General features: G+C 37.3%; 1 protein-coding gene across 2 annotated transcripts in view; it reads left to right on the top strand.

Annotated features, from left to right (window-relative positions):
• The window catches only part of si:ch211-196i2.1 (collagen alpha-1(I) chain), a 79,803-nt gene extending 54,308 nt beyond the window's left edge, over window positions 1–25,495 (top strand). For both annotated transcript variants that reach the window (XM_053240070.1, XM_053240071.1), the window contains 41 exons: window positions 420–473; window positions 608–652; window positions 753–806; window positions 2,312–2,356; window positions 2,771–2,824; window positions 4,325–4,378; window positions 4,468–4,521; window positions 5,646–5,699; window positions 5,808–5,861; window positions 5,973–6,017; window positions 6,177–6,221; window positions 7,887–7,994; window positions 8,124–8,177; window positions 8,257–8,310; window positions 8,397–8,450; window positions 8,548–8,655; window positions 8,758–8,811; window positions 8,928–9,035; window positions 9,128–9,181; window positions 9,295–9,348; window positions 11,310–11,363; window positions 11,567–11,620; window positions 11,703–11,810; window positions 11,908–11,961; window positions 12,084–12,137; window positions 13,135–13,188; window positions 13,359–13,412; window positions 13,895–13,948; window positions 14,162–14,215; window positions 14,343–14,396; window positions 14,475–14,528; window positions 14,638–14,691; window positions 16,113–16,166; window positions 16,532–16,549; window positions 17,630–17,683; window positions 18,071–18,133; window positions 18,824–18,989; window positions 20,247–20,356; window positions 20,454–20,534; window positions 20,654–20,836; window positions 21,557–25,495. In XM_053240070.1, coding sequence (XP_053096045.1) covers window positions 420–473; window positions 608–652; window positions 753–806; window positions 2,312–2,356; window positions 2,771–2,824; window positions 4,325–4,378; window positions 4,468–4,521; window positions 5,646–5,699; window positions 5,808–5,861; window positions 5,973–6,017; window positions 6,177–6,221; window positions 7,887–7,994; window positions 8,124–8,177; window positions 8,257–8,310; window positions 8,397–8,450; window positions 8,548–8,655; window positions 8,758–8,811; window positions 8,928–9,035; window positions 9,128–9,181; window positions 9,295–9,348; window positions 11,310–11,363; window positions 11,567–11,620; window positions 11,703–11,810; window positions 11,908–11,961; window positions 12,084–12,137; window positions 13,135–13,188; window positions 13,359–13,412; window positions 13,895–13,948; window positions 14,162–14,215; window positions 14,343–14,396; window positions 14,475–14,528; window positions 14,638–14,691; window positions 16,113–16,166; window positions 16,532–16,549; window positions 17,630–17,683; window positions 18,071–18,133; window positions 18,824–18,989; window positions 20,247–20,356; window positions 20,454–20,534; window positions 20,654–20,836; window positions 21,557–21,706 — 2,787 coding nt within the window. In that variant the 3' untranslated portion in view covers window positions 21,707–25,495. The remainder of the gene's footprint in view (window positions 1–419; window positions 474–607; window positions 653–752; window positions 807–2,311; window positions 2,357–2,770; window positions 2,825–4,324; window positions 4,379–4,467; window positions 4,522–5,645; window positions 5,700–5,807; window positions 5,862–5,972; window positions 6,018–6,176; window positions 6,222–7,886; window positions 7,995–8,123; window positions 8,178–8,256; window positions 8,311–8,396; window positions 8,451–8,547; window positions 8,656–8,757; window positions 8,812–8,927; window positions 9,036–9,127; window positions 9,182–9,294; window positions 9,349–11,309; window positions 11,364–11,566; window positions 11,621–11,702; window positions 11,811–11,907; window positions 11,962–12,083; window positions 12,138–13,134; window positions 13,189–13,358; window positions 13,413–13,894; window positions 13,949–14,161; window positions 14,216–14,342; window positions 14,397–14,474; window positions 14,529–14,637; window positions 14,692–16,112; window positions 16,167–16,531; window positions 16,550–17,629; window positions 17,684–18,070; window positions 18,134–18,823; window positions 18,990–20,246; window positions 20,357–20,453; window positions 20,535–20,653; window positions 20,837–21,556) is intronic.
• Window positions 25,496–25,625: the final 130 nt, after the last annotated feature.

Below are 25,625 nucleotides of genomic sequence, written 5' to 3'. Positions count from 1 at the left end.
TACCTCTGTGAGAACCCACCAGAGATGTCATGACCTTCAATACCTTTATTACATATTCTGAATTTTGAAATGTTGCACTGGGTCAAGGAAAATCCGTAAATAGTTCCTTGTGTAGAGATGTTAGATTAAATGTGTTATTGACCTTGAGTGAATGGTAATTCTTTACACCACATAACTTTTCAAATTGACACTTTAATAATGAATAATTAACATTCCTGTTACAACTACATTTGCATGACCTGAAGAGGTACAGCCCATGCACATGCAAGTAGAAGGTTTAAAGAAATGTGTCTTGGAAATATTTATAAGGATTTGTAAAGACATAAAAAAAATAATTAAGATGAAAGTTTATTGTTAAGATTGTTTTTTTAATGTGTTTTCTAATTGCTTCATTTGAATTTACAATATTTGTCATAAAGGGCAACAGGGGACCACAGGGTCATCAGGGAAAGCCAGGACCAAGGGGACCAATGGTAGGACAGCACTATTTTTAAATTGTTTTAAGCATCTCAACACTTTGAATTGATGATCAGCGTGAAAATATATTATACGTGCTGTTTCATGGTTTCCTGACTGATATTGCAATGTGTATCTGCCTGTATTTTAGGGTCGTACAGGGCAAAGAGGTCACACTGGAATGCCTGGACCTCCGGTAAGATTATATTATATTATATTTTTTTTGGACAGACAATAACAGAGCCTAAAGTGCAAAATTTCAGAATGTCCGATTTGGCTTTGTTTTGGTATTTCAGGGATTTCCAGGTCCTCAAGGAGGAGTCGGGGCTGAAGGAAAGCCTGGTACACAGGTTCCCATTCTATATTCTCATACCATGATTACTGCTTACTGCTTTTTTCCCTGCTATTTAAGTTAAGTTTGAGCAATGCTCCAATAACATATTAGCATAACATTAGTAATGTGATTTTTGTAATTTCTGCTTTTTAAACCACGTGCTGCATGATGATATTTTATACTTTCACTCCCAATAAATTAGAAGGCTTTTGTGAGAATTTGCCACACAGTATGTCATGCTAAAATTGTTTTAGGCTGTAAATACATTAAACAAAACTATGAAATGCCATTGGAGTCTGATAGGTTGTGGACACAATCAACTGTTGGGGCACAATGGGGAAATAAGGCAAAGTAATAGGATGTGCTAGTGTCATCTTATAAGCTGCTGAATGGTGAAGGTGGGAGCCATATTGTTAAATTAAACCACATTTGCAGTGATTAATGTAATAATTACAACTATGACTATTCAGTCACTATACTGGACTCCTGATAGATTAGATATTTATCTAGTATCAACATACTTTTTTAGTTTTCATTTTTAAATTGTCTATTGCATTTTTTGTCAAATTGTATTACATTCGACAGCATTGAAAAAAAACGATATTTCCTTTTTTTTCCTTTTATTTAGGTGTAACGGAAAGTACTTATGTTTAAAGGCTGTGGTCTAAATTCTAATGGAAAAACTCCATCTTGGACGCTTCTACTCAAGAAAACTCTGGCAACCTCAGAAGCATGAACTAAACACTTATTTAACGCTGATTTAAAAAAAAATCCTGAAAGGGGAGCCCACACTGCAAAAAATGACATTTTAGCAAGTGAAAATATCTTGAAAATAGTCAAATTTATCTTATTAAATCTTATCTTATTAAACCTATTTCTAGACATTTTTACTCATTTCACTCTTGAAGCAATCTTGTTCATTTGGCAGATAATTTAGCTAATTTTACGCATTTATTTCTAGAAGGAAGCAAAAAAATTTTTTTTTTTATTTTGGTTTAAAAAATTTTTTTTTAAGTTTTATTTCAATTTAAAGCTTCTTGACATTTAAAAAATGTTAAGAAATAGGTCTAATAATTTTATATTTGGCTTATTGTAATCCTATTATAGGATATGCTAGATAAACTTGACTATATTCAAGATATTTTCACTTGCTAACATGTATTATTTTGCAGTGCAGAAAATCGATTTAAGCAGCTACATAACCTGAATCTGAATATGTGGAACATTCTTCACATAAACATTGACTTTTGGACTTAAGTTAAGCCTGAATATGGCCCTATATACAGTAAAATGAATGATCATGTAAAATGATAATATTTTGAAGCTTGTTAAATGAGTTGTATTTATTTTTCGGATGTTTATGTTAATATTTATAATGCATATTTATGTATATTAATGTTAGATTTCTGAAACTCCAAGGTTTCAGCAAAAATACACTGTTATTCACTAGTGGAGTCTGAATGTATTTCTATTACATTCAGGTTAGTGATTTCATTGCATAATATTTTTTTTGTATTTCAGGGACTCCAAGGTGCTACAGGTAACCCAGGGGGAAAAGGACTAAGGGTGAGTACAGTTCTTTCAAAAATAAAGCCTCAGGCAGTGATTGAAAAGCAGTTTCCTTTTTATGTACTATATGTGTTTTCCTTATTCATCGGCCCCAACCATTGAGCTGTAGATGTTATTTGACAGCACGATGGTGCTGAAATAAGCTCTTGTTGGTAAACTGGATCATGTTTTATAGTGAATGTGATATGCTTGTTATAGTTTCATAAAAAATGGTTCTCCAAAAAAACATTCTTTTGAAGGATTATTCTGAGTGAAAATGGGCTGCTTGTTGAATGTTGAAAACCATAAATGATCCAGTAAAATATGGGGTGCTGAAAATGTAATGGTGACTATAATCAGCTGAAAAATAAACACACATGAACACAGCCTGGTAGTAATATGTATTCTCTTTTTTCCTTCTTGTTCATCCAGGGCTTGCATGGCATTGCTGGGGAGCCTGGTATGGATGGACCAACAGGACTTCCTGTGAGCTTCTTTTTATCTTAACACCATTCATTCATTTATTCAAAATAGCATAAGGACTGTATTAGTAGTTCGGGCACTCCCATTTCATTTAGTCTCTAATTTAATAAGAATATCAATAAAGGCAGCTAACTGGTATGAAAAGTTAATTTGTTTGCAAGCAGTTTTGTTTGCAAGCTGAAAACTGATTTACCCAGAAGCCGATTTATAGTGGGCTAGCACTTATAATCTCTGTAAACATGTGCACTCATAGATAATAAAATATATATGAAAAATAAACCTAAATAAACCTTTAGAAAATAAGGACTAGTAAAATCATGGTAAAAACAGGGAAAACATAATTTTTTTTAGCTTAAGCTTGACTAATTTGCAGTGTGTTTTTGCTTATAATAATGTGATGAATAAGGTGTTTTATCATAAACTTACATGATATTTTGAACCATAATAATTACCAAGTTACATTTAGAGTAAAGAAATGCTATTTAGCTGACTGAAAATGTTCAGTGTTTCAGTGTCTTTAACTTTAACAGTGTCTTTGACCTATAATTCATTCAAGTCCATCAAACCCTTTTTCAGACAGCATATGGATTATGTTTGCATATCATGCCCACAAAAATACCCAAAACTATGGAGACGATTCCATGCCAGAGGGAAAAGCAATCACAATGGTGGAAAAAAACAAAATACAAACTGTTGTGATATGCAGATGTCATTTATTATATGTGGACAATGCATCACACCGAAAAGCAAATCCTTCACTGCACTGCTCTTGCACTGTTTGATCTCTTTCATGTTTTTAGGAGCAAGTGCTGAACGTGTGTCACAAGTAAATGTGAAACACCTTTAAAAGCAATTGCATTTAAAATAGGAAATTAATCACAGCAGTGAAAGAATGTGAAGTGCAGTAAACCAACATTATTTTTTTATTGGTGACAGATGGAAAACAATCTACACTAAAAAGCAAAAAACTTTATTGCTTTGTTCTTATGTCAATTGATCTCTTCAGTGGTGTTTTTTAAAGAATTAATTGTGGACTTTTGTGTCAGAAGGGAATATAATTCCCCATTGTATTGCATTTCACATTTTGTATTCCATGCAACACTGAAATTAAATCCAAAGAAGGTCCTTCATTGGCTTTTTTTCAGTTTCAATTTTACAGTTTTTTTTTTCATTCTTTGTGGTGAAGGAACACTATTAACACCATTGTGGTCTGACGTTTTTCTTGTCAAGGACAGGTCATCAGAGACTTTAGCAAGTTCTAAATTTCTGCAGGTCTTTGCTGTTACATTTGGGTTCTTCTTCAGATTCTTCAGCATTGCTTTTGGTGCACAGTTGTTCTTCTAAGGTCCTCTGAAATGTGCTGTAATCAGAGCATGGTTTATGTATGCAAATCTTTCATGAGAGGACAATTTAATAATGAATAATTCAGTAATTCAATAATGAATACACCATGTAAATTTACTTACAGTTGTACCTATATACCCGATATTATTCCATTTGCAGGGTCCACCTGGACGAGAAGGACCCATGGGCAGTCCAGGTCCACCAGGAGAGAGGGTAACTGTGTTCCTGTTTATCTGCTTGTTTTAGATCTTTTGTGTGTTAGATGAGTACTAATCTATAATTTATCTTTGTAATTTTCTCAGGGTTTCTCTGGAAAGCCAGGAGCAGTGGGACCTCAGGGCCCTGTTGGCATGTATGTAAGTGATGCTCCTGCAGTGGTCTCCAGGAAGTGGGGATTTTCAGTTAACAATGTTTGTATATAAGACAAAAAAAAAAAAAAGTTGGAATTGTAGCCCTCGCCATTTTCATCTCATATCACTTAATATAGTCTATAGTCTATAAAGAAATGGACTTAGTGGTCAGGTTTATTAGGTATATCTGCTTGTTAACCCAAATGGTCTTGTCTTCACTTTTTAACAGCAAATATGCTAATAAGTATTTAAAGCATGTAGGCAAGGTCAAAGGGGTTATTTTTTGCTTAATCAAAAATTACAAAGGGAAGGATGGGACCTGAGAGAAACTTGATCATGCAGTGAGTGTGCATACTAGAGAGGATGGTTCTATAGTGGGTATATAAAAATTGGATAATATGACATGATTCCCAGATTTAGGGAAATGTAGATTAAAGTTGAGGTTAGCATGAAGATCCACAGATCCATCCTGCTTTGTGTCATTAGTATGCACTGGTGGTGGTTGTGAACTGGGGAATATAAGACCCTGTCACACCAAGTGTGTCTTTTTTTCCTCAAAATACTCATCTGCTAATTTTTTCACAACTTGTGTAGCTGGCTATATTTTCGAAACAATTTTTCCATGCAGACCATTTAGCTTTTAGCACCATGAGCATTTGTATGAGTCTATGTAGACACAAATAAACTAGTGTATATCAAAGAAATGCCAACAAAGTGTTTTGTAGTTATTCTTATTTTAAATGGTTTCTCAATTCCAGGATCATGCGGAAAAAACCCATAGAATTCATAGAACTCATAGAAAAAATAGAACCCATTTGTCCCTGTAACCAAACTGAGTATTGCTTCACAGTAGCAGCAAGTTAGCACTGAACTTGTTGATTTGTTGGTTGTACATCTTTCTGGTTATTCTCCTTGTGTGCTGAACAGATAGTTGGAGTTTGTGTGTGTGACAGAATAACTAGTCCCATAAATATAATATGACAAAATAGTACAGCACTATTGGTACTGATATTGGTACACTATTTTGACATGCTATTTAGTATAGTAGTATAGACTGTGCATTTAGACTGTCTTTGCTTATATCAGCTGTCTTAAGACAGCTGTCTTACAATGTTTTTCTGCTCTTCAAGGGTTTTCCAGGAAGCTCAGGCACTCGAGGAAGACCAGGACACATGGGAGAACAGGTGACTACAATATCATATGCATAATATTGTTGCATAATATTCATACTTTACTTGTGAAATTTTGGAATTATGCAAAAACTATAAGTGATTAAACTATATACCTGACAGGGAGAACCTGGAGTAAAAGGACCCCCAGGACCCAGTGGAAAGCCTGGACCTTCAGTAAGTGTTAGGTTTATATATAATATTTATTTTGTGTAGGAGAATCTGCTCTAAAGAGTGATATATAGTGCATATATTGACAAGTGTGACCCACTTTGTTTCTGTTTAAAGGGACCAACCGGCCCAGCTGGAGAGAGAGGACCTCCAGGACCACAAGTGAGATTCCTCATCACATAACATAATCACAGTAGAGACTGCAGTGTGGTTTAAGGCTTTATAATGCAGATGAGGAACTGCTTGTTTGTAATGCAAATGAGAGTACTGCTATCATCTTTCACTTCTTCTATATTCTCATTATACATTGCATCTCCTCAGGGTAGACAAGGAGATCCTGGACCTCATGGAATAGACGGAGCACGTGTAAGTCATATTTTATGGAATATTTTTCTTTCCTTATGCTTAACCTACCTAGCTCATCATAATGTTTTCTCATTGTTTTTTAATATGATATATGGCTGGATTTTACTTCAATACGCCCATATTTTTCCATTAAAAAACATACATGAAACAAAATAAAACCTTCACTTTATACAAAAAACTTCTTTATATTTTCAGAAAGTGGCACAGAGAATAGTGCTCCTCTGTCTGAAAAGGTTGGGAGAAATACACCACTTCAGTCCTCATAAACTCTTGAAATGTAGCCTTCATTTCTCAGCCATTTTATAAAGGGTACTTGAAAATGGAACAGCCTTTAGTAGCAACCTGTGTCTTTAACATAGCGGCCAAGACTGCAGCCTAGACTAAGCTAGGGTGAACAAAATAGATAGTTAAATTGACCCAAGACTCTTCATTCATTGATTTTTTAAAATACAAGTGCCATATTTATCATCTTCATTCTGATAAGACACGTGTTTTGTGTTATTGCAGTGATAAATAATCAGTGTCTTTGCAGCTTTATTCCATCATTTGTGTACGTACCGTGCACTGTCCATGGTGCTGAAGGAGTTGCTGATTCAAGTGCTGGTGTTCTGGCACTTTAGGGTCAGTGGTGCCACTTTATTAGGGCCGGGAACACACTTGAGTATTAATTGTCTTACAGAGAATTTGTAACAGTTGTCATGACAAAAAGAAATCGGCAAATTGTAGCACAAATGACCCCAAAATGCGAGAACAGCAACACTTGAATCAGCAACTCCACAGTGGGCCTCATTTAGCAAGCTGGATACAAACAAATGTATTCACAAATCAGAAGAGAATTTGCCCAAGAAATATGTTATTCATGTGTACCCATTTTGGAAAATGTTCATATCCTACGAAAGCCCCTGAGTTTAAGGGGAACTCACTAATGTGAACCTTGATTGATCTTCAGATAGTATAATTGGGGATTTACTGCAATTTTATATATACATTACATTGACAAGTTTAAATCAATTATTTATTTTAGTTGCACACACAAATTTAGTGAAAATTTTGTGAAAATCAGTCACTTCATATTAATGACTTGAAAGAAATAAACCTAAAACAAATCTGTAAATTAAGACAAATAAATTTAACCATTCAATTAGGACAAAAATAATGGTGCCCTATAAAAAGAGAAAGTGTTAGTGCGTAACCTGTTGAAGATTTAGCATGTTTCCTCCAGCCTCCCAAAAACATGGCAGGAGGTGGATTGGAAATCAACAAAGCAATGAATATATTGATTGAACACTGGGTGTGAGGTAGGAATACACTTGGGATGGGATGCCAGTCTATCACAGGGCACCATGCACACACACAATCACACACTCATTCACATCTAGGGGCAGATTATCTTAGCCAGTCCACCTATTGCCATGGTTTTGGGAGATGGGAGGAAACTGCTGTACTTTGGAGGAAACCCATGCACTCATGGGGAGAACATGAGTGAAACCCTACATAAACAGTGACCTAAGCTCAGGATACTACCAGGGATGATGGATATGTGATCCACCACCACATTTCTTTGCTAAGCAAGCAAAATTTAAGCATGCTTGTTCCAAATACCAATGTGACTTCTTATCCATAAAATATGCTAACTATTGGTATACATTGCTTTCTCTGTTGCAGGGTCCTCCAGGGCTACAGGGTGTTGATGGGATCATGGGAAGACCAGGGCCTGATGGCAGTAAAGGAGCTCCAGGAGATCCAGGCGCAAGCGGGCCTCCAGGTATCCCAGTAAGTCTCATGCAACAATGGAAAATCTATACAAAAAAAAATCAGACATCATGAGTGATGGTTTGTGGCCATAGTGTATTGGTGTGTTTAGTAGTGTGCATGCTGAAGGTGTTGCATTATTTTCCCCAGGGCTGTCAAGGTGAAAATGGGTTGCCCGGACCAGCTGGGGAGAGAGGGGAGAAGGTGAGATCACTAAGAGCCTAAGTCCTATTAATCTTGCTCTGTTTGAATCACTTACATGAAAATGTATGTGAACTACCAGGGAATACTGGGTCCTCCTGGTGATATGGGGCCTTCTGGACTTGAAGGTGAACAGGTCAGGTTATCAGCTATTGCAGTACTTACAAAATTTAGGGATTTTGTTGACACTTTCTAGTAATTATGTACTTTTACTTTCCTTAGGGTCCACCAGGTCCAGCTGGACCAGAGGGACCACTAGGGAGAAAAGGGGATCAGGTAAGGTGGTAAATGTTACTTTGCAAAATGGATTAAACTTTATTATACTACAGAAATCTTGGACTTTGAAGTCCTGATTGTTCCTGTTTACTCATAGGGAGAGCGAGGCCTCTGTGGTAACATTGGTCCTCAGGGACAGAAAGGAGACAGTGGTCCACAGGGTACAAAAGGTCTGCAGGGTCCACCTGGGCCACTGGGTAAAGAGGTGAATGTTTTTTTTTTTCAGCACACTGTATCATCAAGGTCTGTGTGAATACCACATAATACTATACAAATGTTTGATGTATGTGATCTTGTCTCATTCAAGGGAGATGTTGGTAAACCTGGAGATCCTGGTGACTCTGGGCCCAAAGGGGAAAAAGTGAGCCATTAATTTTATTTTAAAAATAAACAACATAATTTGTACCATCTGTTCTGAAAAATATCTGAAACTCAATACATATTAAGGCTTTTGGGATTGGTGGGGTTTTTTTTCAGGGTGAAAAAGGCCCTCAGGGGATGACTGGTTTAGAAGGGCCCTGGGGAGCTGTAGGAGAAAGAGGAGAGAGGGGACCAAAAGGGGACAAGGGCAACATTGGCCTTCTGGTGAGAGCAAAAATACCATAGATGTGCTCCTTCATCTGCAGATATGGTGTTTTATGTGTATAAGGAGATAACGCTGTCCACCTTATCCTCAGGCTGAGCCAGGTCTTATGGGTGGAGTTGGATTTGGTGGGTTAAAAGGACTTCCCGTGAGTAGATTTTTAAAATTTCGTATGCATAAATTAGGAACGTTTTGAATCAATTTGATCCATAATTAATAATTTTGTTAAGTTGATCTTAACAAACTATTCTTTTTACCAAGGGTGAAGCGGGACCACCGGGGCCAGTAGGGGCTAATGGACCACCAGGGGACAAGGTGCTAAATTTATTTGACAGTTTTGCATTCAGCCCTGAAAGCTGTGTATAAAATCAATAGCTTTAGCCAAATGACAGCATTGTCAGGAATCGCCAATGGACATTAAGTCAATCATGTTTTTTACAAATGCCAAAAAATGTGCTGCTGTAGCTTTAAGGTACAAAAAACTAAATCATACACTTTCTGGAAAAAAGTATTGAGTGGTGTAGACACTTTTTGTAGGCCCTTTGTACATTTGGTGTGTACATTTCACCTGGGAAAATGTATGCAGTGTGCCTTCAACTCATTTCATGAACATAATTAGACCTCAAGGACCACTGATGTAGCTGTTAGGGTACATTTCTATTGACTGCACCTTTAGAAGACAAATGTACCTGCACAGAAATTTAAATAATGAGGCACCTCATGAGCCTGGCGTGTAACTCACTTACACAGTCACTCACTCATTCAGTCACTCAGTCAATCAGTCACTCACTTGCTCAATCACCCGCTTATTCTGTCAGTTACTTACTCAGTCACTTAGCCAGTTACTCACTCACTCAGTCTGTCAGTTACTTACTCAGTCACTTGGCCAGTCAGTCAGTCAGTCAGTCAGTCAGTCACTCAGTCTTTCAGTCACTTACTCAGTCACTTTCTCAGTCACTTAGCCAGTCACTCAGTTAGTCACTCAGTCAGTCTGTCAGTCAGTCTGTCAGTAAGTCAGTCATTCAGTCAGCTACTCACTTATTCACTCACTCACTGATTCAGACAGTTACTCCCTCAGCCACTCGATCAGTCAGTCAGTCACCCACTCACTGAGTAGTCACTCAGTCAGTCAGTCTGTCAGTAAGTCAGTCATTCAGTCACTCCCTCACTGACTCAGTCAGTCACCCACTGACTCTATCATTCACTTATTCACTCAGTCAGCCACTCACTCACTGATTACTCACAGGTTCTCCCTCAGCCACTCAGTCAGTCAGTCAGTTAGTCGGTCAGTCAATCAGTCCCTCACTCATTCAGCCACTCACTCAGTCACTCACTCACTGACTCAATCAGTCAGTGAGTCCCTCACTCATTCACATTTATCAGGCTGAATTCTCCATTTGGGAAGCTTCTACTCAAGTGGCTTGTTTTTTTTTTTTACCATCATTGCCAACAGCATTTGCATGTCTTTGGGTTTTAATTAATTTTGAATACAATTTTGATAATGTTGTCATCCCTGTGACACCCAGTGATTTACTGCACTCATTAACCAAACTTTACAGAGTTAATCTATTTAATCTATAAACAGAAATATAAAACAGCTTCCGTTTCCTCCATTTCCTGTAAAGCATCCTTTATACTGTAAACTGTTTTTCTGTTCTTTTACTTTCAGTAAAGCATTGCTGTTAAAAGAAAAAAACACATTTGAATAAGGACAGAATCTTATTGTCAAATTTAAAAATATTTAGGGCAGTCACCCCAATATTCAGTCCAAACCATGCAAATATAGCACCAGAGTGCTCTGTACGTGTGTAGCATCAGTGACACAGTGTCCTTGCTATGACAGGGTGTCCTGTTATTTTTTTTTAGCCCCAGCATTGCAACATTTTTTCTGTCTTTGGAATAGGGCAATAAAACATCATGCTAACAGCAAGTCAGCACAGTTTACTGTTGCCTGCCTTCCATGCATGCAGTGTGTTTGCTTATTAATCCTGTTTTTTTTTTTTTTTATCTGATCACTAGCAAATTTTCAGACAAGACATAAAAGAGAATTTAATATAACCTGGACTACTCAAATTCTGTTTAATGCATTCATATAAAAAAGCACCTAGTGGAGCACCTAGGTTTGGGCTATTAATAATGATGACATAATAAAAACTAGGCTACAAACTCCTGTCAAAGGATAATGGCTGATGGGTGCAATTAAAAAAAAAAGATATATATTTCAAGCAATCCCTAAACTGAACATAGTCAACATACACATTTGTTCTAACTCCTAGGGGGAGATGGGGCCGTCTGGCTTGCCTGGCATGCCTGGAAATACCGGGCCTCAGGTATGAATCCCTTAAACATCCCTTAACATCCCTGCGTGATTTGAGAGAGTATAACCACAGATATTTAATATAAGAAGAAGTCATTCACAATAGTACTTTTCCATTTAAATACCTAACAAGAATATTTTTATTTTTCCCTTAGAAATAATTTACATTAAAAAGACTATATATTTGTATGCGAATAATTTCTGTTTTAAAATTAGGGAATAGCTGGTGTGGCAGGAGTGAGAGGAGACACTGGAAAGCCTGGACCACAGGTTAGCATCTACTACTCTATTTTTTAGTGGTTGCATAATTTGCATATTATCTATTATTTGTCTTTAATTGCCTTAAATGCAGGGTACTGAAGGGCCTGCAGGTCCTGAAGGAGACGTTGGCCCAAAAGGCTATGCGGGGCCGGATGGAGAGAAAGGAGAACCAGGGAACCCAGGAGAACCAGGAGAGCGGGTAAGAGACCACGATGAACTACTATAACTACTTGTTATTAGAAAAATTCTGCTTAATAAATGCTGTATATATTTAAATAATTATATGTGCTCTCCAGGGATCAGAGGGACTTCCGGGAATTAAAGGACCCCCTGCATTGTCTGGTCTAGAGGTTTGGATTTCCCTCTATTTCCTTTCACACAATTCCGGCCACATGCTTTTGTAGCTACACTGGCAGCAATAGTTTCACGGATTTTGTCTCAGGGTATGTACTTCCCACTTTCCAATCCCCAGGGACCGCCAGGAGAGTCAGGACTTCAGGGACCACCAGGTCTACCAGGAGCTCAGGTAGGTATACACCAGGGGTGTCCAAACTTTTTTCAAAAAGTGCCAGATTAGACCTCATCAAAGTACCCGAAGGCTGGTCATATACAGTATTGTTAGTTATAGGGAGTATTAAAGTTATAGGGAAACGCCTTCTGAAGCCTAATAAGGAGATGTTGAAAATTGTATATGCCCTTTCTATACAATTATGAAAATTCATCTTTTTGTAACCTATGAGATTTTTTTCTATTGTTTACACCTCACTATAAAAGAGCTATGCCTCCTTTGATAGTGGGCTCACTTCTCTGATATAGCTGAGGTGCTGCAGAAGAAGAATAAACATCTCTCCTTTTGATCTATAAGATAGTCTGCTGGTTCTGTCTGGGAAAATTATCCAACAACTGTCATAAATATGTCTAGCACAGTAGACTGGAGAAAGAAAGAAAGAAAGAAAGAAAAAGAAAGAAAGAAAGAACGATAACTCACAGCTCTCCCTTCCTTCTTCCGTCCAAACTATGATAAGCTTTCACCACTTAAACTTGCACTCCATATCAGCAAAGTAAATACAAATCAGGTAGTCACTTTAAGTAAACGGTTTAAGTCCGCAGATTTTTTTCCATCATATTCTTGTTCAAAGAAGCTGATAAAAGGCACCTGATTATTTATTGCTATTTATTCTCTTTTTGGGAGACTCAAAACATACATTTAGTCATATTGTTTTGACAGCTATACAGTTGAAAAATGGCGCCACCAGAAATGCTTTAGGCACAGACCTGCACAGTAATTTATTGTTTACCTCATTGAAACGGTCTACACAGAGACCATTACTGATTTAGCAAAATGAGTCTTATCTAAAGCAACTTTCTACAGTGGAACTGCACAGCGAGATCCTGTATGAAGCTATAAAATAAAATAACAAATGTAGCGTAATTTGTGCAATTCTACTCAAGCCTACATTTGTCAATTTATCATTTTTTTAACAAGTTTTGTCCACCTTCTTAATGAGTTTTGATTGTTGCAGGGAAGAATGGGTCAGCCAGGACCAGAGGGAAGACAAGGCATGAAAGGAGACAAGGTAAGGTCATAGGGGCATTTTCATTCTGGCTTAATCTCTTTGTCCTTTCCAAAGTACTTCTGCTAGTGCTTTTTCTATTACCACAGAGGACAATGTTTAAAGTTTGCACAGTGTAATAGAGCTTAGAAAGGTTGTGAATGTCAGCTAATGAAAGTGCTTGTGTGTATTAGGGAGATGATGGCATTAATGGACCACCAGGAAATATGGGTCTCATCGGTAGGAAGGTGAGCTTACCAGAATCAAGTCTTTAAAATTATTTTCCACATGGATGAATGGGCCTACAATATGTTAGATGAAGATTACTGTTAAGTCTGTACCAAAGTGCAAATGGTATTTATTGTCATTACATTGCACTGCCTGACTTTCCAATGAGCCATTCAAACTTAAATTCAGATTAGCTTCATTCAGGTAGCAAAACGATTCTACTCACTGCTGTTGTGTGGTTCTTTGATTCCACTGTAGTTCACAGTTTTTTTTCTATAACACTTCTTATAAACAGTATGCTTCCTTTTGGCTTTCTTTAGCTGCATTGTTGTTACAGTAGAAGTAAATCTACCCTGTGAATGCTATTTCCGGCAGCAAAAGCCTGAAAGTGTGAAAAGTGTTCATTCTATTATATTATATTTAGTTACTGACATCATGCAGAGTTGGTGTTTGGTAAATAGACAAATTTAATCATAAATGATAACTGAACCTTTTTCTTAAGGGAAAAAGAGGCAAAGCTGGTTTAAGGGGCACAAGAGGACCAAGAGGAGAAAAGGTTCGAGTTCATTGGTTTAGAAGTGATACAACATTATCCATCCATCTTTTGTCATTTGCAACCAAAGCTGTTCTGAGCACTGCATGTAGATAAAGAATGAGGCTTGATGTTGGACATTACTAATCAGTATTATTGTAATAGTAGCCAATAATACTACAAGCATCGATTATGATTTGGAAAGTTTCAACTAGAATTCTCTTGGCTGTCCAATAGGGAGAGAAAGGAGAGATGGGTGAGAAAGGACTCCCAGGATGGGAGGGGTCCATGGTAAGTCTGCTCCACCCACCCAAATCCCAGAACAGTCCACATCACAGTGGTGTAATGGTTCTAGATAGAGAAAACGGACTTGTCTGCTAATGGCTTTGAAGTCCCAGCATATTTTTTTTTCTGCCAGGGTATTGTGGGCCAGCGGGGAGAGAAGGGTGAAGAAGGTGCAAAAGGAGAAGAGGTACAGCACACCAGACAATCTACTGAAACTATACCTTATTTATGACTGTGTAACATGTATTGATATGCATTTTGGCAGGGAGAGAAGGGTGATCAAGGGCCAGTTGGTCCACCAGGAAAAGATGGCTTAAGGGTAAAGGTTACCTTAGTCAATTCAATCTTAGACAGTATATCCAGTTAATCATGCTCAAATCTTAGACACTATGTTTGTAGAATTCATTATCAATTTGTTTGTGTTTTAGGGAAGCCAGGGTCCTTTGGGCCCACCTGGACTCCCAGGACCAAAGGGGAATCAGGTAACTTGGGATCATTATACGTGATTATTCAGATTTCGTTCAGTTTTAAAATAATGCTTCATCATATGTCAAATAATGCTGGATTTTGTAACTAGAGCTATTGATACATTACCAGTGGTGCATGCAGACACATTTTGAAAATGAAAAATGCAGAAATAGTTTTTTTTGTTACGATAACATGAATCCAGTCACAGAAATCTATATTTAGGTCTAGAGCTCTAATTATGCTGTTACGCAGTCAGAGATCACTTTAAATCTACATCAGCCATAACATTAAAATCACCTGCCTAATATTGTGTAGGTCCCCCTTGTGCCACCAAAACAGCTCTGACCCATCGAGGCATTGACTCCACAAGACCTATGAAGGTGTGCTGTGGTATCTGGCACCAAGACATTAGCAGCAGATCCTTTAAGTCCTGTAAGTTGCGAGATGGGGCCTCCATGAATTGTACTTGTTTGTCCAGCACATCCCACAGATGCTCAATCGGAGGGAGATCTGGGGAATTTGGACTCTTTTTTATGTTCCTCAAACCATTCCTGAACAATTCTTGCAGTTTGGCAGGGCGCATTATCCTGCTGAAAGAGGCCACTGCCATTAGGGAATACCATCGCCATGAAGGGGTGTACTTGGTCTGCAACAATGTTTAGGTAGTTGGTACGTGTCAAATTAACATCCACATGAATGCCAAGACCCAAGGTTTCCCAGCAGAACTTTGCCCAGAGCATCATGCTGCCTCAGCCGGCTTGTCTTGTCCCATAGTGCATCCTCATGCCATCTCTTCCCCAGGTAAGCGACGCACATGCAACCGGCCGTCTGATGTTCACGTGCCCATTGTAGGCGCTTTTGGCAGTGGACAGGGGTCAGCATGGGTACTCTGACCAGTCTGCAGCTACGCAGCCCCATACGCAGCAAGCTCCAATGCACTGTATGTTCTGACCCATCTTTCTATCATAGCCAGCATGAATTTTTTCAGCAATTTGTGCTACAGTAGGTTTTCTATGTGATCGGACCAGACGAGCTAGCCTTGCTCCCCATGCGCATCAATGAGCCTTGGGCACTCATGACCCTGTCGCCGGGAAAACCAGTTGTCCTTCCTTGGACCACTTTTGGTAGGTACTAACCACTGCATACCGGGAACACCACGCAAGACCTGCTGTTTTGGAGATGTTTTGACCCAGTCGTCTAGCCATAACAGTTTGGCCCTTGTCAAAGTTGCTCAGATCCTTAATCTTGCCCATTTTTCAACTTCAATTTTTCAACCAACTTCAAGAACAGATTGTTCACTTGATTGTACCCATCCCTTGACGGTTGCCATTGTAATGAGATAATCAATGTTATTCACGTCACCTGTCAGTGGTTTTAATGTTATGGCTGATCGGTGTAGTTTTTTTCATATTAATAGTGGTGTGCCTGTCTCTAGGGCAGTATTGGTCTGTCTGGCCCAAGAGGAAAACCTGGCATACCAGGAATACCTGTGAGTATTCAGCTGTCATGCTCTTCAATTTCATTTTAGAAAATACTAGGCAAGATGACAAAAACACCTATGAAGGTGAAGATACAATTTTTAAATATTTATTTTTTTATATGTACACATCATGCAAACTTTGAAAGACTGTCATATAATAGCTAAACAGGAACTAAGGCCCATTGCCTGTCCATCTTTTTAAAAAATGTATATTCTGTATAGTATTTATTTTAAGATGTGAGATAACTAAAAAAGCATGAGTAATTCATCTTAAAAAAACAAACAAGGATATTAAACATGTGAATTACACATCAGCTACACATCACATTAGAACATCTTTGAGTGATGCATTTCTTATTTCTCCTACTCTGCAGGGATTGTTTGGTGTGAAGGTATGATTTTTTTTTATTCTAAAATTAGAAGCTAATTAGAAGTGTTCGTCAGGATAAATGTCCTTGAACAGATGGGCACTAAGTGAAAATGTTGTTCAATGATCACTAAAACCATCAGGTCTGTGTTAGTGGTGTATTTAAAATAGATCATTGCTTTTAATGTTTCTGTTTCCTGGACAATGTTTAATGTTCAGGTTGCTCAGATTCAATGCATTTCAGTCTGGACAGGAGGCCATATATAGAACAGTGCTCTATATAACAGTCTATATAGCAAATAGAGTAAGTCAGTGAGTGAGCAAAAGTAAGAATATGGTATTTTTTTCACATTTTGTAAAACAAACTCTTCCTAGTCTGCACAAGATACTATGAATATTGTACTGTATAGTGTTTATAGCTGGAAACCAGGTAGAGTGTAAACTGTGTCATTCTGGTTATTAATCAGTGACTCTCTGCACATTTTCTCTTTTTTTGGCTTTCAATCTCTGCATTAGTCTATTGTCATATTGTCATAATATCTAGTGACAGAGACAGAAAGCATATTTACTGTAAGTCCATCAGCTGGTCATTTCTATCGATATGACATTTTGTAAATGAACTTTAATAGCGTGTCATTAAGAAAATATCACTATGGTGCACCATTTTTCAAGGAAATGAGTTGAAATGATTTGATTAGATATCAGGGCAGCACACCTCACCACATTTCTTGATAATGTATTCATTCAAACCATTGTTCACAATTATGCTTCTTCACACTACATTTCCACCTGCACCAACGGTCATGAAAATACAGACAATTTTTCTGAGAAATTGTCACATAATATATGTATGTAATAAAATACCAGTTCAAATGTTTGTATCTCGTTTTCTGAATTTAATATAAATCTAACCTAGGATACTTCCAACCTTAAGGATAATCTCAGTTGCAGTCTTGAAATTCTGTATTTTTCCATATAATGTGCAAAAAAAATTATGCATGTTTTTATCACCCAGAAACCATGGGATGAAAATTTATGAACTCCACTATCTATATGTTCATGCATATGTATAATGGCAATAAAGGCTGTCCATCCGTATTTGCAGGGTTTAAAGGGTTTTCAGGGAGCTTCTGGGCCAGCTGGAAAGAGGGGCCTTCCAGTAAGTGTCTTATGATCACAGGCTGTTTTGTTTTTATAGCCATTTATATCAGACTGCTTAACATTCAGCTGCAATTCTTCAGTGCTAACAAACATTACATTTCAAAAACCAATGCATACAAATTGAATGTTATCACTAAAGAGTAGGGTGTAAATAGAATATTACAAGTATCCTAGTCACAGTTTAAACAGACCCTGGCTCTGAATGTTGAAAAAAATATATATATTTCAAAAGACTCTTTTCTTTGTGGACTGTTGAAAAGTATTTTCAAACTAAATGAATATTGTTTTATTCATATGTGCCATTCAGATAATACGTATGTAGCTTTTCTTTAAACATAACTCTGCCTGCTTTGCTGTTTGATGGTTTGATTATTTGTTTTGTTAGGGACCACCTGGACCCCCAGGACCTCCAGGCCTCTCTGTGAACCTTACTATGACCCAAATTAAAGCAAGTCACTTCTTATTGCTTAATTCTATATTTTGTAGGTTAAAGGTGGGATCAAACAGGCAGAACATGTTTTGACTTAACTGGGAGAAAAACAAATGATGTGGATGACCAAATATAACGAGCAGTTAGAGGCAGGACGCAAGTGTATAAACTTCAGCGGCTTCTTTATTTAGAATAATCCACAAGCACCACTAATTAATATCACACAAGGATAATCAGTTAGGGAGAAACAGGAAACCATAGATTGCCAGTAGACCAGAAATAAAGAATAGGCTTAGAAACGTACAATACAAATGAAATGAGACTTCGCCACAGCACAAAAGAGCATGAAGGTGTATATGTAGAGACAAACTAATCAAAGGCAAAATAGAACAGGTGCACACATTAGGAAATAGACCAATGGCAGGACAGGGGGAGACATGACCAGGAAATAAAACAAAAGCAGGTGTCACAATAAAGGCAGAAACAGTACTCACTGCTCTGGGAATCACAATGTGTGCTAAGGGGATTTGTGACACAAGAAAGCAAACAATCAAGACAAGGAGGCATCTCTACCTATCAATTCAAAAAGCTCTTCCACTTGCACTAGAATTCAATTGTTCCAGCCTAGACTGTAGACATGTATGTGTTCTTCTTTACCCCTGACTGTTTTTACAGTGTGATGAATTTTCTACTTTTTCTCACCAACAGGACCTGATGTATGTCTCAGACAAGCCTAACTACTCGCTCATCCAGGTGCTCTTGGATTCTCTGTACCGTGACCTGAGGCTTTTGCTGGATCCACCTGATGGCAGTAAAGCGCGTCCAGCCTCCACTTGCATGGAACTGTGGCTATGCCACCCCAACTACACCAGTGGTTAGAACTCCATCACCTCATCATGCTGCTGTTTATTCAGTTAGAGCAGACAGTGTTTTGCAATTCCACACAAGGGCCACTACTAAGGGCACTTTCGCTATTCAATATTTAGTATGTTTAAATTTAACCCTGCTGTGTTTGTACCACTGGTTCCTCAGTTCCTTAAGGTAGGTGTGAACCCAACAAACACAACTGGCCTGAGACTGCCTGAGATAACAAATGCTAGTGTACTTTGATTCAGTTATGATTTGGCACAATAAATTTTTTGATATGCAAGTACAATAGCACAGAACTGTGGATGTACATTAAAAAAATGGATTTCGTGGCTGAAAAACCCAGATTCTGGATCCAGTACACAATATACTTATTCATTCAACTTCAGTAAGTGCCTAATCCTGACCAGAATTAGGCACTTACTGAAGTTGAATGAATAAGTACACAATATACTGTATACTTCAGTAAGTGCCTAATCCTGGTCAGGTTCATGGTGGATCCGGTGCCTATCCCAGGAACACTGGGCACAAGGCAGGAATACACCCTGGATGAGAAGCCACGGACACAGGATCAAATTGGGGAACCTGTGCCATCCACACAAAATACTGATGTTTTAATCACAAATTTCATTTAATGATTTAAAATAAAAGTAATTTCATTTAAAAAGACACACAGTAATGCACAATATCCACTAATCAAAACTTCTACCAAAGACTTCCAGGATAACATTTCTAAGAAAAGCAACTGTACATAGTCTGAGTGGCATTAGTTTTCCTCAAATGGGGTCAAAGCAGACTACAGAATAGCCTTTCTAAAGTTTATTACTATTTAATTCTTTATTTACTGTTTAGCACTAGTTCCGTGTTCCCTGTGCTTGGTTGATTTCTGTGCTTTCTATACACATTTGCAAAATAGTTCCAATGTATAGAAAGCTCAGGTGCTTCAGAAGTTAATGTTCTTCTTCTACATAGCAAAGTTTACATACAGTCAAATGATGGTTGAAAAGTTTGAGACTGTGTTTTCAGCTCAGATCCTTCCTGCACACCCTTTATAAATTCTTTCTTTGTTTTCTGGTCCGCTTAAACCTGCACAGTGGTAAACCAAGTGTATTTCATTTCTAACAGTACTAGACAAACAATTTAAACCTGAGAAGTCACCCAACTCATCTAAGAAGCACATACCCATTTGAAGAACTTGAAATAACTGAAATATTATACACCAGTAATATGCTTTTAAAAGCTGTTGCAACTGTTATAATTGCAGGGTTCTATTATATCGACCCAAATCAGGGCAGCCCTGTAGATGCTCTTTTGGCTTACTGTAACTTCTCTGAGTCAAGGGCAGAGACTTGTCTTCACCCCAGAACTGCACAGGTGACTGCCTCCGATTGCCAAAAGCTTACACTGTATAATATTATTGAGATTCTTTTCTGGGAAGGAACTCTAAACCCATAATTATCATTCCCCACAGATACCCATGAAAGCATGGTTGAATGACTCTGTATCAGATAGTGCTTTCTACTGGGTCAGTTCCCTTAAGGGGGGTTTTAAGGTAAGCAAATTTCAATTTTTTTTGTAAATTAATATACTGCTTATTAGGATTGGACAGTGTAGGATATAATATAGGCTTTCTGTATCAAATAAAATGCATTCTGTCTCCTCTTTGGTCAGTTTGAATATACAGGGCTCACAGTGGTCCAGGCCCGTTTTCTGAGACTTCAGAGCAACCTGGCAGAGCAGAGAGTGACCTACTCCTGCTATCCCGGACACAGACTGGGACAGACACAGCGACAAGCACGCTTTCTCACCAGCTCAATACAGCAGAGCTACCAGGGGGCCCTTCAAGACTGTGTGGTATAGTATATTTAATAACATTAAAGGGAATTTCCACCCTGAAACACATTAAATATGTTTATTTTGAAATATTTGTGATGTGTGTAGAGATTTTGGTGCTAATTTGCTGGTTGTTGCTAAACAGAGCAAAAGCTTCTTTTCTCACTCACCATTTTCCAGGGACGTTCAATGTTATGTTACATTAATGAGAAATCCATTGTAGAGTTTGGATTTCATTGTCAAGTTTCAGAACGCAATGCAGCTGGTTAGCAATCTTCAAGATGGTGAGTACAATGGCTTTGACGGTGGGCAACTGTGAGCACGAGTAGCATGAAAGTTGAATCTTTGGAACTTGATCTGATGAGCAGAATGTACAGATGAGGAAGTGAGAGATCTGGACAGACTAAGGGAATAGAGTGCTGCTGTATTGCTCTCTTTTGGTGGAGATGAAGTAAGAGCTAAATCCCACTGTCACCACTGTCAGCAGGTACTGTAGTTGCACATTATTGTGTAATGCAGGAAACTGTGAACCAAAGTGAAAATAGACCAGCATGTTGATGAAAGAGGCTCAAAGTAAAAACGTAAATTGGATGCTATATTAATTATTAAGAATAATGTGCAAGTCATTCAGGGTGAATTCTTTCTTTAATATTTGGTCTATTAACAATTACAAGATTTTCTTTTAAGTCATACTTTCAGCATAAGGTGTAAACATGTTTGTGTGTATATGTGTGTTTTCAGCCTGCCAAGGAAGTGGATCCTGGGCCACGGGAGTCTGTTCTTCAGTTCATGGATAAAGACCTGCTCCCTCTGCGGGACGCTGCAGTGTTTGCCAGCAGCAGCCTTTCGCATGAGTTTGGCTTCACTGTGGGACCGGTGTGTTTCAGCTAGAATGTGAGAGAGAAAGATTCCATTAACGGGTATTACTTCACACACAAATGGCAGCAGAAGAAGAAAGAGGTAAACTGTACAACATGAGGATGAAAGGAAGACCTGTGGGTTATACCTCTTGTCCTTTACAATCCTCATGACATGTTAATGACACTTTAAGAGAGCACATTTTTAGAGGTGCTCTTCAACAAATGAACCATCATTTTTGTTTACACACATTAGCATTTTGTAAATTATATACTATTTTGATTTTTTGTCTGGATTTTTTTATTTTTTATTTTGTGGGAAGTCAAGTGCATGACAGAGTGGGAAGTCAAGTGCATGACAGAGTGTTCATGTAACCACTATGTGGTTGCACAGTGTTTAACTGAAGAACAAGAAAATGTTTCCAAATTATATATACACTTATGATACATCTGGATTAGTGTCATTATAATCATTTTTCAAGCTTTCCTATTTGAAATAGAAGCTTTTATAGTAAAACAATGTGTTTTGAAGAGAACACAGCTTTTACCTGATCTTAAACTGCAGTCTATAAGACAAATTCAACAGTTTCCCCTTTACAGTGCATTGCATTATGTATGCTAGTCTTATGGTTTTAGAGATTTTTGTGATTTTTCAGCTCTATGTCAATCTTATTGCTGTCAAATTGTCATGTTTGAATAGGTTTTCATTTCTCAGGTGCTAAAATGTAATATAACAAGTAAATGGAACTGCTGTGCCATACTTCATGCTACAACTGGGGTCATAAGTTTACACACGCCTTGCAGAATCTGCAAAATGTTAATAATTTAAAAAATAAGAAGGATCATAAAAATTGCATTTTGTTTTTTATTTAGTACTGCCCTGAATAAGCTATTTCATATAGCAGATAAAATAAGACAAAATAATAACTGAATTTACACAAATGAACCAGTTCAAAAGTTTACATACGCTTGATTCTTAATACAGTGTGTTGTTACCTTGCTGAACAATGACTGTTTTTATGTTTTGTGATAGTTTTTCATGAGGCCCTTGTTTGTCCTGAGCAGTTAAACTGCTGTTCTTCAGAAAAATCCTCCACGTCCTGCACCTTCTTTGGTCTTCCAGCATCTTCTGCATATCTGACCTTTCCAACAGCGGCTATATGATTTTGGGATCCATCTTTTCACACTGAGGACAATTGAGAGACTCATACACAACTATTAAAAACGGTGCAAACATCCACTGATGCTCAAGAAGGCAACATGATACATTAAGAGCCAGAGGGCTGTAAACTTTTGAATAGGATAGTCGGTGTAAATTGTTATTATTTTGTCTTCTGGGAAACATATAAATATCTTATATAGTTTCTGAAGAGCATTACTAAATTAAAAAACTAACAAAATCATAATTACACCCATCCTCCTGCTCAAAAGTTTAAATTCAGTTATTCAGTTATTATTTTGGCATGTGGACTATATGTAAACATCTGTTATGTGAAATAGCTTATTCAGGGCAGGAAAAATAAAATGCCATTTTTATGATCCCTCTTTTTTTTTTTTTTAATTATTTACATTTTGCAGATTCTGCAAGGTGTATGTAAACGTATGACCCCAACTGTATGTTTGTTACAGTTACGTAACATAGCATAAAGAATTAAACATGACAAGGTGTGCAGTTAGAGGAAAATAATCAATGATTGAAAGAAAGAGATTGGAAAAATTATTAATTTCCACTAATAACACATACTGAAGTGTTTTATTCCTCTTATACCACAGCACTTTGCCTATGCTAACAATTTTTATTTATTAAAGAATTACACATCAGTTTTTATTGATTTATAGTTACATTTATGTTTTGGAATGTCCACAAGACAAGTTAGTTCTTGTTATTACTTATATTATAGCAGCTATAAACATTTGTTCCCTCACCAGCACAAGATAAACATTTTTGATCCTGAAGGAAATTGTTACAGAGAAACAAAAGATGTCCATCCTGAAGACTCTCCCATGTTGTAAAACTTAAAGTTACAGCTTTACCTCTGACCATTACAAAGTGTTGACACTGGAGACTCCTTCCAAAATGCTACATAAACATCTGCTCACACTGCTACCCCCACCTCCCAGATTTAATAAACAGATTTTTTTTTTAATCTGTTTATTATTTCTCTTAGATTATGTGGAGCGTCCACTGTACAAGTCCCTTTGTATGAGATGTTCCTATAGAAAAAATAACGTATTAGAACAAGCACATTAATATAAATCTATAATTAATCTTACTGTCTGAGCCATGCTTTTATACGAAAATAACACACACCTTCTAACCAATACAAAATTTGAGAATTCTGTAGGATAAAGAAAATTAATCAATACCTTCTAACCAATGAGAATCAAGCATTCCACAGTGCTGTGGTATAATACAATTTAACACATGACTAAATAATTTATTGTACTGTAACACAGATAAAAGAAAGAAAGACTTGCTCTTTACTTGTGTTTTGGTGTTTCATGAAAAATCTGTCTTTACTGAAAACAACAGAAATTCTGGGACTTCATTCATTCTTTTACAGTTTTAGATGACATACATCTCTTGGTTAGCAAATATAAGGTTTTATTTCAACAGTAATGATATGTAGGCCTCAGGGAGCACGTGGCATGGCATGTTTCTGAAAATATGGTTGGGTGCTTTACAAATTCAGTGCATCCATATTTCTTTATATGAGAGATTTGTTTAGTGTCATTGAAGAACTTATTATGATCTCCGGGAAACACAAAGTCACACTCATCAAAAAAGCAAGGTTACAATTGCATACTATAATCATTTTAACTTATTTGGCTGAAATAAACAGAGATGCCTTGGACTCTTCTTTTGTAATAAACATTTTCTTTGTAATATGTGGTGACATTTTAAGTCAAATGCTGGTCATCTGCTCTCAATATATGATTCAGAAAGAACAAATGACATGTATTCCTTTGTAATTGTGTATTGTTTTTGTATGTTTTGTATAATTGAAATTGACACTGATGTTTATAAAAAAAATATTGTCAGCACATGTGTATCTTTTGGTTTGTGTTGAATGTTCTGACATGATCATGAAGAGGAATGTGAGCAAGTGGACAGCATTCATAATTTTAAGATTAGTAATTGAAGAATGTGTGAACGTCAGTGACAATCAGTATTCTAAGTTGTACCTAAGAACTGCTGCTGTAATCATAAAGACTTATCCTAGAATGAGTACTCATATGGTCATACTGAACCATTTCAACACACTTACTGTTTGATTTTATAGCATACAGATATAGAAGAGATGTAGAGATGTAGAAAATTATTTAATATGAATCAAAATAAAATGTAAAATAATAATTCATGTTTCCATTAAATAAGATTGAATTGTTGGTTTAAAAAATATACACTATATGACAATAGATAACTATATGACCATAGACACACATTGGCAGTAGAATGAGTCATACTGAAGAGCTCAGTGACTTTAAACACACTGTCATAGGATGCTACCTTTACATCATTTCATGAAAGTTCTTCCTTGCTAGATTTTCCCTGTAAATGCTATTATTGCCAACCCAAGCCACTGGGGTGTACAGCCTAGTGCGCTCTCAGTGCCAGTCCCAAGCCTGGATAAATGGGGAGGGTTGCCTCAGAAGATCCCTGACACAGAGCCCTGACATAAAGCCTACTGAACACTTCTGGGATGAATTGGAACGTTGATTGTGAGCCAGGCCTCCTTGTTTATCATCAGCGCTCGACCTGACAAATGCTCTTTTGACTGAATGGCCACAAATTCCCACAAACACACACCAAAATCTTATAGAAAAACTTCCCAGAAGAGCAGAGGCTATTATAGCTGTAAAAGAGGGGACACACTCCATAATACTGCCAGTGGTTTTGGAATGGGATGTTGAACAAGCTCATATAGATGCGATGGTCAGGTGTCCCTATA

This window comes from Pangasianodon hypophthalmus, chromosome 15 (assembly GCF_027358585.1).
Source record: "Pangasianodon hypophthalmus isolate fPanHyp1 chromosome 15, fPanHyp1.pri, whole genome shotgun sequence".
NCBI lineage: Eukaryota > Metazoa > Chordata > Actinopteri > Siluriformes > Pangasiidae > Pangasianodon > Pangasianodon hypophthalmus.
This window is presented reverse-complemented; position numbering and strand designations above follow the sequence as displayed.